Here is a 12,097-nt window from a genome sequence, read left to right as displayed (position 1 = left end):
TATGAAATGTCAAGTATATCCGAGATGAAGTTTTGTGGACTTCATAAGCAACAAACTCCTGAATTTGAAAATACTTGTCTTCAATTCTGGTGGGGCAAACATATGCCTAAGAGTAAAAAGTGGCTCTCATTTTCCTTCGTGAATCCTTCAGCTATTTTGAAAGCTCAGATTAAGTGTCAAACTACACAAATTGTAGCAGCAATAAGCCAAGTTGACATCCCATTTAAAAATTCTCCACTGAGGTAGTAATAACTCAAATAAACTTACCACTCCTATAGAAAAGTAGTTGTTGATAATAGTATAAGGTACAGGATCTCCCTTTTCTTCTTTGTCATGTGGTATCACCTCAATTTTCCACCTATCCAGCATGACCACTGTGCAGTTCTCAATGTCTTTAATTATCTTCATCAGACTTTCCCCTTCATAACCTTACAGGGAATCAAAAAAAAAGATCAAATTGGTTAAAATGTGTGATGATGATAAATCAATGGCATCATACAATTAAAAGACATAAGGTCGAAAATGAACATCCAGAGACACTCCACGGTTCATTTTCAGGTTCCTCTCTCAAATCTAAACATAACTGATTCTATCTCACATTCTACAGTGCTGTCAATAGATTGGTCAATGGAATAAAACAACCAGAATATGTTACAAAACAGCCTTAGAAATCATTAAGCCATTCAGTTAAAGTAACTAAGCTCAGTGCTGGAATTGCATTTTGCTTCAATGTTTGAAGGCTAATTCTGTGGTCAAGTGCATCCAGCAAGCACGAGGTGGAAGGGACATGGAAATTAATTTAAAATGAGTCCATGATTAACCAGCCTGTGCACTCAGCAAGTACGGTTTCATGCGGGGTACACTCAATTACTATTGTCTCTATTGTCTCAATTTAACTGGTTTAAGTAGAACAGATGGTGAAAAAAATGTTTTTAAAATGCAGTAGGTAATAAATTAACTTGAAGAAATTCCGACATTTTTCCTTTAAAAATTGGCTCTCTCAAAATATTTTACATTTTCTCTGCTGCGCAAATGACAATTTCACAGATGCCTTCAATTTTAAGGACTGGACGGCTGACATAATTTTTTTAGAATTCTGCCCTGAATGCAGCAGCTAGCTAGCTTATTCAGTGAATTTGGAAAGCCTACAGATCGATACGACAATTACACTGGGAAAATGATGGTTCATCTTGACAAACTGAAGTATGCTGTATGTGGCTGCATCATTTACTTAAGACCATCATTAAATATTGAGATGGACCTTCCAATTTGGATAAAAGGAGCAAATTAAGCTCAAAACTGCATTAGTTTTCCAAAATTAATTCTGGATCAAGTATCCCCTCAAATTCATCTTTTATGCAGAAACCTAAATTAGTCAAAAAACCAGCTACATCACGCACTGTTCCAAAACATTTTTTCTTTGCATTCATATCTTTTTCTTGATATTTGCAAATTCTAACCATGAAAACTTTCACTAAAACAAATTAAAATTTATTAATAATAAAAAAAAACTATTGTCATTCAGGTCGCAAGGTAAGTGGCATAAAGTGGCTGTAGTCTTCAAAACTTTCTGAATATAAGGACAGCAGGTCACCTTGTTGTTGCAATTATGGTTAAGCCAGTCTTCAATGTTGCCAACTTGTAGCAATATTAACAGGACCCCTGCAGTTCATGGACATCCAGACCTAGCCAAGTGTTACCACAAGTGGTGGCAACCCCATTCACACTGTAGTCTTGAAAAGATTTATCTGAATTGTCCATATTTGATTGGGGCAAAGGGAAGCTTCAAGAGCTTTCCCACTGTCTTCTCCACTTGTGTTTTAATGGAACACAAAACTTCTTCCTGGAAGATCTTCCACCCAGCACCAGCAGCTATTATCCTGCAAAGTTCTGGCTCCTCTATCTTCACTGCCATGAAGGCCAAAAGTTAATCACAAAAAGTGAGCATTTTTAATAAAAAATCTCGAGTTCATCACTTGGGAGTAACTTGCTTTTAAGTAACAAAAACTACAGAATATTTTGCTGGTGCAGAACAGTTTGGTGTTGCGGCTATGGTGCTGTGTTAGGACATGGGACACCTGAATGTCCACAGACTGAGGAACAGACTTTGTGGCTTTCATTTTCTGGTGACGAGATCTCATGGCGGATTCAGGAGAGTAATTTGGACATTTCCTTTTCTTTTGGCCGTTCCTGTTATTTCTGCTTCTGTTTTTAATCCTGTCTTTTGTGCACTTAAGTTTGCACTGGAGAATGGCAACATAATGTACTTTTTACGGCACTCCTGTATTCCTGCACTTGAGTACAGGTGACATTAAAATCTAAATCTAAACCATTTATCAGTTTTGCAAAAGGTATGTTTTAGTGTCCTTGCACCTGATTAAATAAAAAGACAACTTTAAAAGCTTTGCCAATGGATGGCAAACTGGTACGATTAATTAAACTTCCTGCAATGATGAATTTGATCAAGGAGAAGAAAGGGGGCAAGAGAATGTTTTGTGTGGAGGAAGCTATTTTAAACTGATGCAATAGGTTGCAGAATCTGGATTTTAAAAAAAATATAAAGTTCTTCAATCTTTTGCATTACTTTATTTGATCTTCAGAGAATCACATAACCTAGAGGAAACAATACTCCAAGATGGATTTCGACAGTCTAAAATATTGGAAGTGAATTTTTTTCTCTTACCTCCCCCTGATCTAAGGCATCTTGCCAAGTCATTGCCTGTTCCAAGTGGAAGAACTGCCACTGGAGGATGTTGAGGCAAATTTGCTTTGTCTATGAAACAAGCATACATTTTCCAATACATGAAGTCAGCTGTGCCATGTCACAGTTTTTAACATTCTGTAAAAGTGACACTACGAAAAATAAATCCTCTGAAAGCATGATTTAATCAGGCAAATAAGGTATAGTTCCTCTTTGTATATTTCCTATTACCCCGAAGAATATTTTACTGTTTGGAAGTAGTAATGAAAGATCATTATTAATTTGGATTTGCTGTTGGAAGTTTTAACATCTGCAATAGTATGCCAACAGTCCTGGTGGAAAGGAGCTACAGATCATCCTCACAAACATTCTGCAATCTCTAATATGGCCATGTTTAGGATGGTTCATACTGACTCATTAAAGGGAAAGCGATTAGTCCAATCCAACTGCAAAGTACAAACTGAATAATATTTTGGTTGCAAATCTTGCACTATGAAAGGTTATCTTGCTCAGGATAAAATCTAGCTGTGTCCAAACAAAATGTAGATGTTATTAATATAAAATGAATGATGAATTAATATAGACTGTTTTCTGCATCTCTTGATTACTACATTTATTTTAGCAGTTAGAATTAGATGTGAATGATGAATTAGAAGTCCTGCCCTCAATTAACTTGTGATAATTGATCAAATCTTCTATACTCATTTGCAACATTACAAGTACTTACACAAAGCATTTAGTGTGGGGTGGGTTTCAGGAGATGACTAATTCTAAAATCAAAATTTATATGAAATTTAACAGGAGGGGCAATTTCTGTTTAGGGATCATGGGCTTCTCTTTACCAAAAGTGAAATGGGTGCAGACCTGCTGTGCCAGATCCTTGACCCACAACAACTCCCCAGGGTTGCTGAGACATTGATGAAAATGGTGCAACTGGGCCTGTGTTTGAATAACTATCTGATACGTACAAACAGGTTTCTCCAGTTAGGGTTGTGGGATAACAATTATGGCTGGATTATTGTCAGACTAATTCTGCTTTGTTCAGCATAGGAGCATTGAAGCCAACTGTAGTGCTCTTCCTGCTACCTCGGCTAAGAGCTATGGATCAAGAGATAGTAGGAACTGCAGGTGCTGGAGAATCTGAGATAACAAGGCGCAGAGCTGGATGAACACAGCAGGCCAAGCAGCATCATCCCTCTGATGCTGCTTGGCCTGCTGTGTTCATCCAGCTTTGCACCTTGTTATCTATGGATCAAGCCTGGCCGTCTTGTCTGGTCTACATAGCTCAATTACTCTCCATGATAAACGTACTGAATCATGGGGAGAATTGCACAACTTGCATTATTAGTTAGTAGTAGTGTTTGCATCCTATATCCTTTCAGTTAGAAGCACGAATCAATCCGACAAAAGGCATCACTATTTACACACGAATTCACAGAAACACTTTAATGCATTTTAATCTTTTCTTTGTCGAGGGGCATCTGGCTCTTTCAGTGATGGGCTTCGAAATGAAGTTTGGCTGCTGTACCTTGTGTCTGACTGGATTATGATGGTGTTAGTAATCTCTTGTTTGTTGCTTTTGTTATTTTACTTGTATCATCACCAAGACAACCTGGAACAGCTTTATTTAGTATTTTGAATATAGCAGCACATTAAGAACGCACTTGTTTTTGATGGACCATTCTCTAACTATGTCAAACCATGTAATTTATATCTTGTATTTCTTGGAAAGTCACTGGCTTAAAATACAAAGAAAAGTTCATTATTATGAAACCAAACTGCAACTCATTTTTTTTTCTTTCATAGAATGTGATCGCTGCTGAAAATGCCAGCAGTTATAGTCTGGGGCTATTTCTCAGGGACAGAGCGGCTTGCTAGGCCTTTCTAAGGGCAATTAAGTGTCAACACACAGCTGCAAGTGTGGAGTCACATATAGGTTGGACCATTTCTTTCCCTGAAGGATATTATGAAAGTAGAAAGGTTTCTACACCAATCAATGGTAGTTTTATTGTTAGTTCAATCAGAGATTTATCAATTGTACTTAAATTTCACGAGATGACATGTTGGAATTTGAACCTGCTTCCCCAGAGCAATATGCTCTCTGGATTATTAGTCCAGCGGCATTAGCACCACACCATTATCTCCCCTTTTTGTGAAGTCAATTCAAATGGTAAAAGATTATTAAAGATGGGTCAACATTGTGTGTGAGATGATGTGAAAGTGTGGAGTGGGGGGTGAGGTGGCAGGGAATTAAAAATTATATACATTAAAACATTAATTTTATTTAAAAACAAACACTGGCCATGACATCGGGGATGTAGAAACCTCCCTGTTTCTCTTATTCAATACATTGCTTGATCTTTCTGTTTGAATCCCTAGAATTCCTTCAGAACGTTACAGCCATTGAACAAATCTCTACAGTTGTAACTTTCAGCACCCCAGACCATCCATCTTCCTGAAGTAAAAGCAATGGTGAGATTGGGCCATAAAACAGAAAGAAAATCACGTAAGAGCCTTGATCTAAGAATATGGCACAAATACATATTTTAGATCCTGGCCAATTTGTCATGAACTTGGACACTGTCTGTTTCATTTAAGATTGCCAACAATTATCTGTTGTCCTGGGCATATCGGTGAGGCCTAATGTAGCTCACAATCTCACCTATGCAATCTAGGATCCATCCGACTGTTCCATCTCCACCGCAAGCCAAAATTCTGAAGTCTGGAACATCTCGAAAAAAGTTTAACCTGAAGGAAAAGTGATTAGTTGTGAGTGACAAGTGGCTTGTTTTAAACCCACAGTTTACCACACTTCTCTTTTCACACTGAATGTGGGGACACAAATGAAGAAATTTTAAATCCGGGGAAAGCAACTCAATACATTTCATCTCCTGCGAATATAAGTCCATGGGGCTGATATTAAACAGTTCTGTTTTCCAGCTATTTCCCGAACTATTCCCATTTTGCTGCTTTATCCCTATGCTCTTTTTTTAATTCTTCCAGTAATTAATTAGGTAGAATCATTTTAAGTTTTACAATTAGAGTACCATCATCAACTGTAGCAGAGGATTTCATATTTTGAAAGCTCCTTGCATGAAGGCATTTTTCTCAATTTCTCCTTTTATGTATCTTATTGTCCTTTTCTTAAGATTATAATCTTGTACCTTCAATTTATACAACATGAGCAATAATTCAACTTTACCTCAACTACTCCTTCTGTAATTTAAAGCACCATCATCAAATTCTCCTCAAATACTCTTGCTGTCATAAGTGTACTTTTCCAAGTGAGTTTGTCTCCACATTCTGACAAATCTCCTCAGGGCTATAAAATTTTGCCTGCAGTGAGAAGCACAAAGCTGCACAGTATGTCCCATTTTACGGTATAATTGTCTTTGCTTTTCTATGCAACCTTTCTCAACAGAAAACTTTAAATCAAATTTTTCTTTGTAATAATTATTTTCTAACTTGTTCATCCCTTTTAGCATTTATGGATTTGCACCATTTCTTCTCCATATATTGTGAAATTTATCATTTCAGGTACATGAACAAAAAAATTATCCAATTTGAATTATGCCTTAAGCTGATTAACAGTCCTAATTAAGCAAATCTCTAGCCCTTTGGATTTCCATATCAACCATTTCAACTACTGAAAACTTCTTTTTCTCTTTATTTTAGTTGGGACCTACTTTAACAAATTATTATTCTGTCAGCAAAACAATTAATAGATAAAATAATCCAATGCGTAGTAAAATTATGATGCAGTTTTATTTTCAAAGCAAAATTCTTCAAAAGAGCTCTTTCAATATCAAAAAGTGTTTGGTAAAGGTGTTGTTAAATTAACCCAAGAAAGCTCGGGGACTATAGCATCGAACCTTGGAGACCCATCATCAAATTTCATATCTAGAAATTTACAGATACATCAAACTATGAACTGCTGTTACACTATCACTGTTGAGATTCAAATGAAATGTGATTTTACTTGAGAAAGTACCTTTAATTTTTCAATCAATCACCATTAGCAATCAATACCTCAAGTTTTGAACATAATTCTTATGGGCATTATGGTCACTTCCTGTTTCCCCAGGGTAATAGCAAAGATTTTTGTCGGGCTTCACTTTAAAAAGTGCCTTGAAAACTTTGGAACACAAGTCCATGTGTTCAGACCAATATCTTGAGCTGTCAACAGTAATATTAGCTGTATAACTGTTTAGATGATTGGTAGAACAGAAACAAAAAGTATTTAAGCCCCAAAGTCATGCCTTTAAGTTAAAGCTTGCATTTGCAAGTTAGACAAAGGACAGCCAGTGGATGTGGCGTATTTGGATTTCCAGAAGGCCTTTGACAAGGTTCCACACAGGAGTCTGCTGAATAAGGTAAGAGCCCATGGTCTGAGGGGCAAGGTACTGGCACAAATAGAGGATTTCTCTGACTGGATGGCAGCTGGTGATGAGATGAGTTCCGCAGGGGTCATTGTTGGGACCACAACTATTCATGTTATTAATGAACCAGACAAAGGAACTGAGGGCATTGGCATTATGTTGCAGATGACTCAAAGATCGGTGGAGGGGCAGGTAGTGCTAGGTGTGTGGGTAAAGAAGTGGCAGAAGGAATACACTGTGGGAAAGTGAGAGGTTATGCAGTTTGCTAGGAAGAATAGAGGTCCAGGCTATTTTCTAAACGGGGAAAGACTTTGGAAATCTGAAACACAAAGGGACTTGGAAGTCCTAGTTCAGGATTCTGTTAAGGTTAATGTGCAGGTTCAGTTGGCAGTTAGGAAGGCAAATGCAATGTTTGTATTCATTTCAAGATGGTTAGAATACCAGAACAGAAATCAGCTGCCGAGGCTGTCAGACCACTTTTGGAATATTGTGAGCAGTTGTTCCTTAGCTCGCTGAGCTATTTGTTCTGTGGCATGCAGACGTTTCGTCAGCTTCCAGGCAACATCATCAGTGCAACCTCTAATCGAAACTTTGGTGTTCTGCTTCCATCCAGATTTATATAATCCTCTGGTGTGATGGTCTTGTTGCTTCCAGTTCTGTTGTTTTAGCAGCAGTCAGCATAGGGGGTCTATTTCTATTTGTTTGTTAATGGAGTCCTGTGTTGAGAACCAGGTTCCCAGAAATTCTCTTGCGGGTCTGATGTTCGCTTGTCCCAGAATGGTCGCTCTGTCCCAGTCAAACTGATGGCCCTCGTTGTCTGTGTGTATTGAGACAAGTAAATATTGGTCGTGTCTTTTTACTGCCAGCTGGTGTTCCTGTATCCTGGCCGTCAGTTTCCACCCTGTTTGTCCAATGTAATGTTAATTGCACTCACTGCATGGTATTCTGTATATCACGTTGGGCTTGTTTACTGTTGGTATAGGGTCTTTAGTCTTTGATAAAATTTGGGGGCATTGTTGCTGTAGGTTTGAGTGCAATCATGATCTTATGCGGTCTTCGGAGTCTGGTAGTCATTTCTGATATATTTTTGATGTAGGGTAGCATTGCTAGTGTCTTCCGTCGTACCGTGTTCTCTGACTGTCGTTTGTTTTGTAGGCATCTGCGGACGAAACTTCTTGGGTATCCGTTGTGTAGGTGTTCCTCTTCCATTCTCCGGAGTTTTGGGGTGTTGCGGTGTGATGCTGCTCATTTAAATCGTGTCTTGATGTCCCACTGTTTGTGTATGGTGGGGTGGTTGCTGTTGAAGTGAAGGATTTGGTCCGTGTGTGTGGCCTTCCTGTATACTCAAGTCCAGAATTCTCCGTCAGTCAGTCTCTTTACCATTGTATTTAAGAACGGGAGCTGTTTGTTGTTTTCTTCCTCTGTAGTGAAATTTATGTTTGTGAAGATGTTGTTGACAAGTTGGTGGGTTTCTTCTACTTTTACGAATGCGTGGTCCACATGTCTTATCCACAGTTTCGGTTGGATTGTAGGAAGGGCTGTATGTTCCAATCACTGCATCACTGCTTGTGTGATGACACCTGAGATGGGTGATCTCATCGGTGTGCCGTTGGTCTGTTTGTATATCTGTCCGTTGAATGTGAAGTGCGTTGAGACATAAATCTAGCAGTTTCAGTAAGCTGTCCTTGCTGATGTTGTTGCCAGCGTTCAGGGTCGGTGCTTCTGATTCGTCAAGTAGTGTGGCTAGCGTCTCTCTGGCTAACGGAATGTCAATGGACACAAATGGTGCTGTATCAACTGTATCTACAGCCCAAACTACAAATTTTCACTAAGACCTTATTGTGAGCAGTTTTGGCCCCGTATTTAAGAAAAGATGGGCTGAAATTGGAGAGGGTCCAGAGGAGTTTTACAAGAATGATCCTAGGAATTAAGGGCTTACTATCTGAGCAGCGGTTGAGAACTCTGGGTCTGTTCTCTATGGCGTTCAGCAGGATGAAGGGAGGATTTGATTGAAGCTTACAGAATACAGAGAGGCCTGGATAGAGTGGACATAAAGATGATGTCTCCACTAGGTGGAGAGACGAGGACAAGAGGACACATCCTCAAGCATAAGGGCAACCCTTTAGAATGGAGGCGAGGAGGAATTTCTTCAGCCAGAGAGTGGTTGATCTATGGAACTCACTGATGCAGAAGGCTGTGGAGGCCAAGTCGTTGATTTAAGACAGAGCTAAATAGGTTCTTGATTTGTAACGGGATCAAGGGTTAGCAAGCAAAGGCAGGAGAATGGGGCTAAGAAACATATCAGCCATGATCGAACAGCAGAGCAGACTCAATGGGCTAAATGGCCTAATTCTCTCCTGTATCTTATAGTTTTATAAAAATTTCACCGAAATTAGAAATGGGGAAGGAGAGTTTCCAATTAACTGCCATAGCATCTGTAGGGCAGATAGTGCGCTGCCAATTTTATTAAAAAAAAGTTGGTTAGGCCACAGCAAGATCAGTGTGCAGTTCTGGAATCCATGTTATAGCAACGATGTGATTGCACTGAACAGGTTGCTGGGGAGATTCACCAGCATGTTGCCTGGGCTGTAGAGTTTCACTTATGAAGACAGATTGGACAGACTGGGGTTGTTTTCAATTGCACAGATGAGATTAAGTGACGTCATGGCTGAGATACATAAGATTATGAGGGGCACAGACAGGGTAGGAAGAAAGATAGGGACTTTTCTACCTGATGGAGAGATCACTGACCGGGTGTATAGATTTAAGGCAAGGTTTTGAGGAGATGTGAGGAACAATTTTTTCACCCAGAGAATAGTGGGAATCTGAAAATTACTCTCTATAAGGGTGGTAGAGGCAAAAACCCTCACAGCAATTAAAAAGTATTTAGGTGTGTTCTTGCGACCCCAAGGGACTATGAGCCAAGGACTGGAAAGTGGGATCAGAATACTTACATGGTTGCTTTTGACTGGCATGAATGCAATGGCCCATAAGAGCCCTTTATTTTCTGTGCTACAGACCTTTTTGACTCTATGACGGCTATTCTGGTCCACTCTTTGGAATGTTGTGTTATCTGTGATGCAATACTTACATGGCAATTCTCCCTCTGGTCTTAAAACATAAATGGTTGCTCATGCTATTCCTTCATCTTCTGTACAGCAATCAGAATCCATATATCAAATCTTGAATGATGAATCACTAGTCAGAATAAATTGCTCACAAGAACTGTGTTCATTTCCAACCGGTTCAAATTAGAGGCGTTCTGCTGTACTTGTTCCATCTGGTGCTACAAATTATTTAATTTTTATTTTTGACTTCTTTTTCTTCTTAAGTTGAGAAATGTGAAAAGAATTTGTCTGAAAAGTATAACAGCACTTTGGAAGATGGCTATTCCAAAAGTCTGCTTGAAATATCTTCACTGAAATAGAAACATTCTCAGATGGTCAATTCTAAACACGGGAGAATTAATGGCTGGTTTACCCTCTTGAACAGGATATATGGGTTATGACTAATATTCTTGTAATGAAATGTTAAACGTCAACAGATAAAGAACACACTTAAACTCTGTAAATCAACTGCAATGTGTTTAGCTTATTTTCCTTAGAAACAGGTCGTTTAGAGAAATGTTCAAAGGAGAAAGGCCTTTGATTCATTAAAAACAATGTGAATCTGAATTCCTCAAGATGCAAATACTGGAGAAATTTTCAAGTTTGAAATATTTCGTGGGAATTTCTGTTTTTATCAATCAAGGTGCAATGTTCACCTTGCTGAACACTTGCCCATTTTTCCAATAAGCACTTGTTACACAAAGCTGTGTAATTGCAGTTCAAAATGACATATTTTTTATTCTTCAGATGAAAATATTTGTGGCATCCAAAGAATTTGGAGGGCCAACAGTAAACAAAATAACAGACTGTGTTACTTTGGTGACCCTAATAGTGACAAAATCAGATTGTGTACTGATGTAGCATTGACCAACGTGAGGCAAGAGTGCCAGCAGCTATACTGATGCAACTCCACACTGGGCAAGGACCCTTGCAGGCGAAAGGACATCAAATTGTATGAAAATAATCATGGAGGCATCCTTACACTTCCAAAAGAATTTAAGGATCACAGAACAATTTCCTACAGTTCTCCCATGAACAGGGCATAACAGCATGTTGACTCTCCATACCAACTATTGTTGCAGGGTTCAGTCACATCCTGCAAGATCATCCTTAGCCAGCTGTTCAAGGAAACCCCGCAATTTCTGTTGTAACCCAATAAATCCCCAGAGACTGATAATTAACATCCCAGGGTACTAAAGGAGGTCACCATGGAAATAATGGATGCATTTGTTGTCATCTTCCAAAATTCTACAGACTCTGGAGCAGCTTCTATAGTATGGAGAATAGGGAGAAGTGACCACACTATTTAATAAGGGATGAAATATAATTCAGAGAATTACAGACCAATTAGCCTTACATCAGAAGCGGGAAAACACTACAGTCTATGACAAAAGATGTGACATCAGAACATTTGGGAAGCATTAACGGGATTGGACAAAGCTAATATGGGCTTATGAAAAGCAAATCATGCTTAAAAAAATCTGGAGATTCTTTGAGAATGTAACAAGTAAAGTAAATAAGGGAGAACCAGTTGGTGGTACATTTGGATTTTTTGATAAGGTCCATAAGAGGTTACTGGGAAAATTCCAAGTACATGGGATAGGGGGTAATATATTTATTGGCATGGATTGAGAATTGGTTGACAGACAAAAAGCAGTGAGGGTGATTAAATGGGTCTTTTAACAAGTGGTGGGCAGAGATCAATGGGATACTGTAACACGGGCCCTAGCGATGCACAACATATATAAATTGCCTAAATGTGGGATCCAAATGCAACATTTCCAAGATGGCTGATGATAAAAAACTGGGCAGGATTGAGAATTCTGAAGAGGAAGCGAGAAAACTTTAAGAGATAGTAGGACATGCCGATGCTGGAGAATCTGAGATAACAAGGTGTAGAGCTGGATGAA

At 38.8% G+C, this 12,097-nt stretch overlaps 1 protein-coding gene across 1 annotated transcript in view; it reads right to left on the bottom strand.

Moving 5' to 3' along the window:
• The window catches only part of dgkb (diacylglycerol kinase, beta), a 677,591-nt gene that overhangs the window by 414,557 nt on the left and 250,937 nt on the right, over nt 1-12,097 (bottom strand). Inside the window, exons 20-22 of the mRNA XM_048611787.1 lie at nt 5,364-5,449; nt 2,684-2,773; nt 264-428 (exon numbers count right to left, since the gene is read on the bottom strand). Of these exons, the coding sequence (XP_048467744.1) occupies nt 264-428; nt 2,684-2,773; nt 5,364-5,449 (341 nt within the window). The remainder of the gene's footprint in view (nt 1-263; nt 429-2,683; nt 2,774-5,363; nt 5,450-12,097) is intronic.

Source organism: Rhincodon typus, chromosome 2 (genome assembly GCF_021869965.1).
Source record: "Rhincodon typus isolate 14 chromosome 2, sRhiTyp1.1, whole genome shotgun sequence".
NCBI classification, from domain to species: Eukaryota; Metazoa; Chordata; class Chondrichthyes; order Orectolobiformes; family Rhincodontidae; genus Rhincodon; species Rhincodon typus.
The sequence above is the reverse complement of the archived record's forward strand: the minus strand, read 5'-3'. Positions and strand labels throughout refer to the sequence as shown.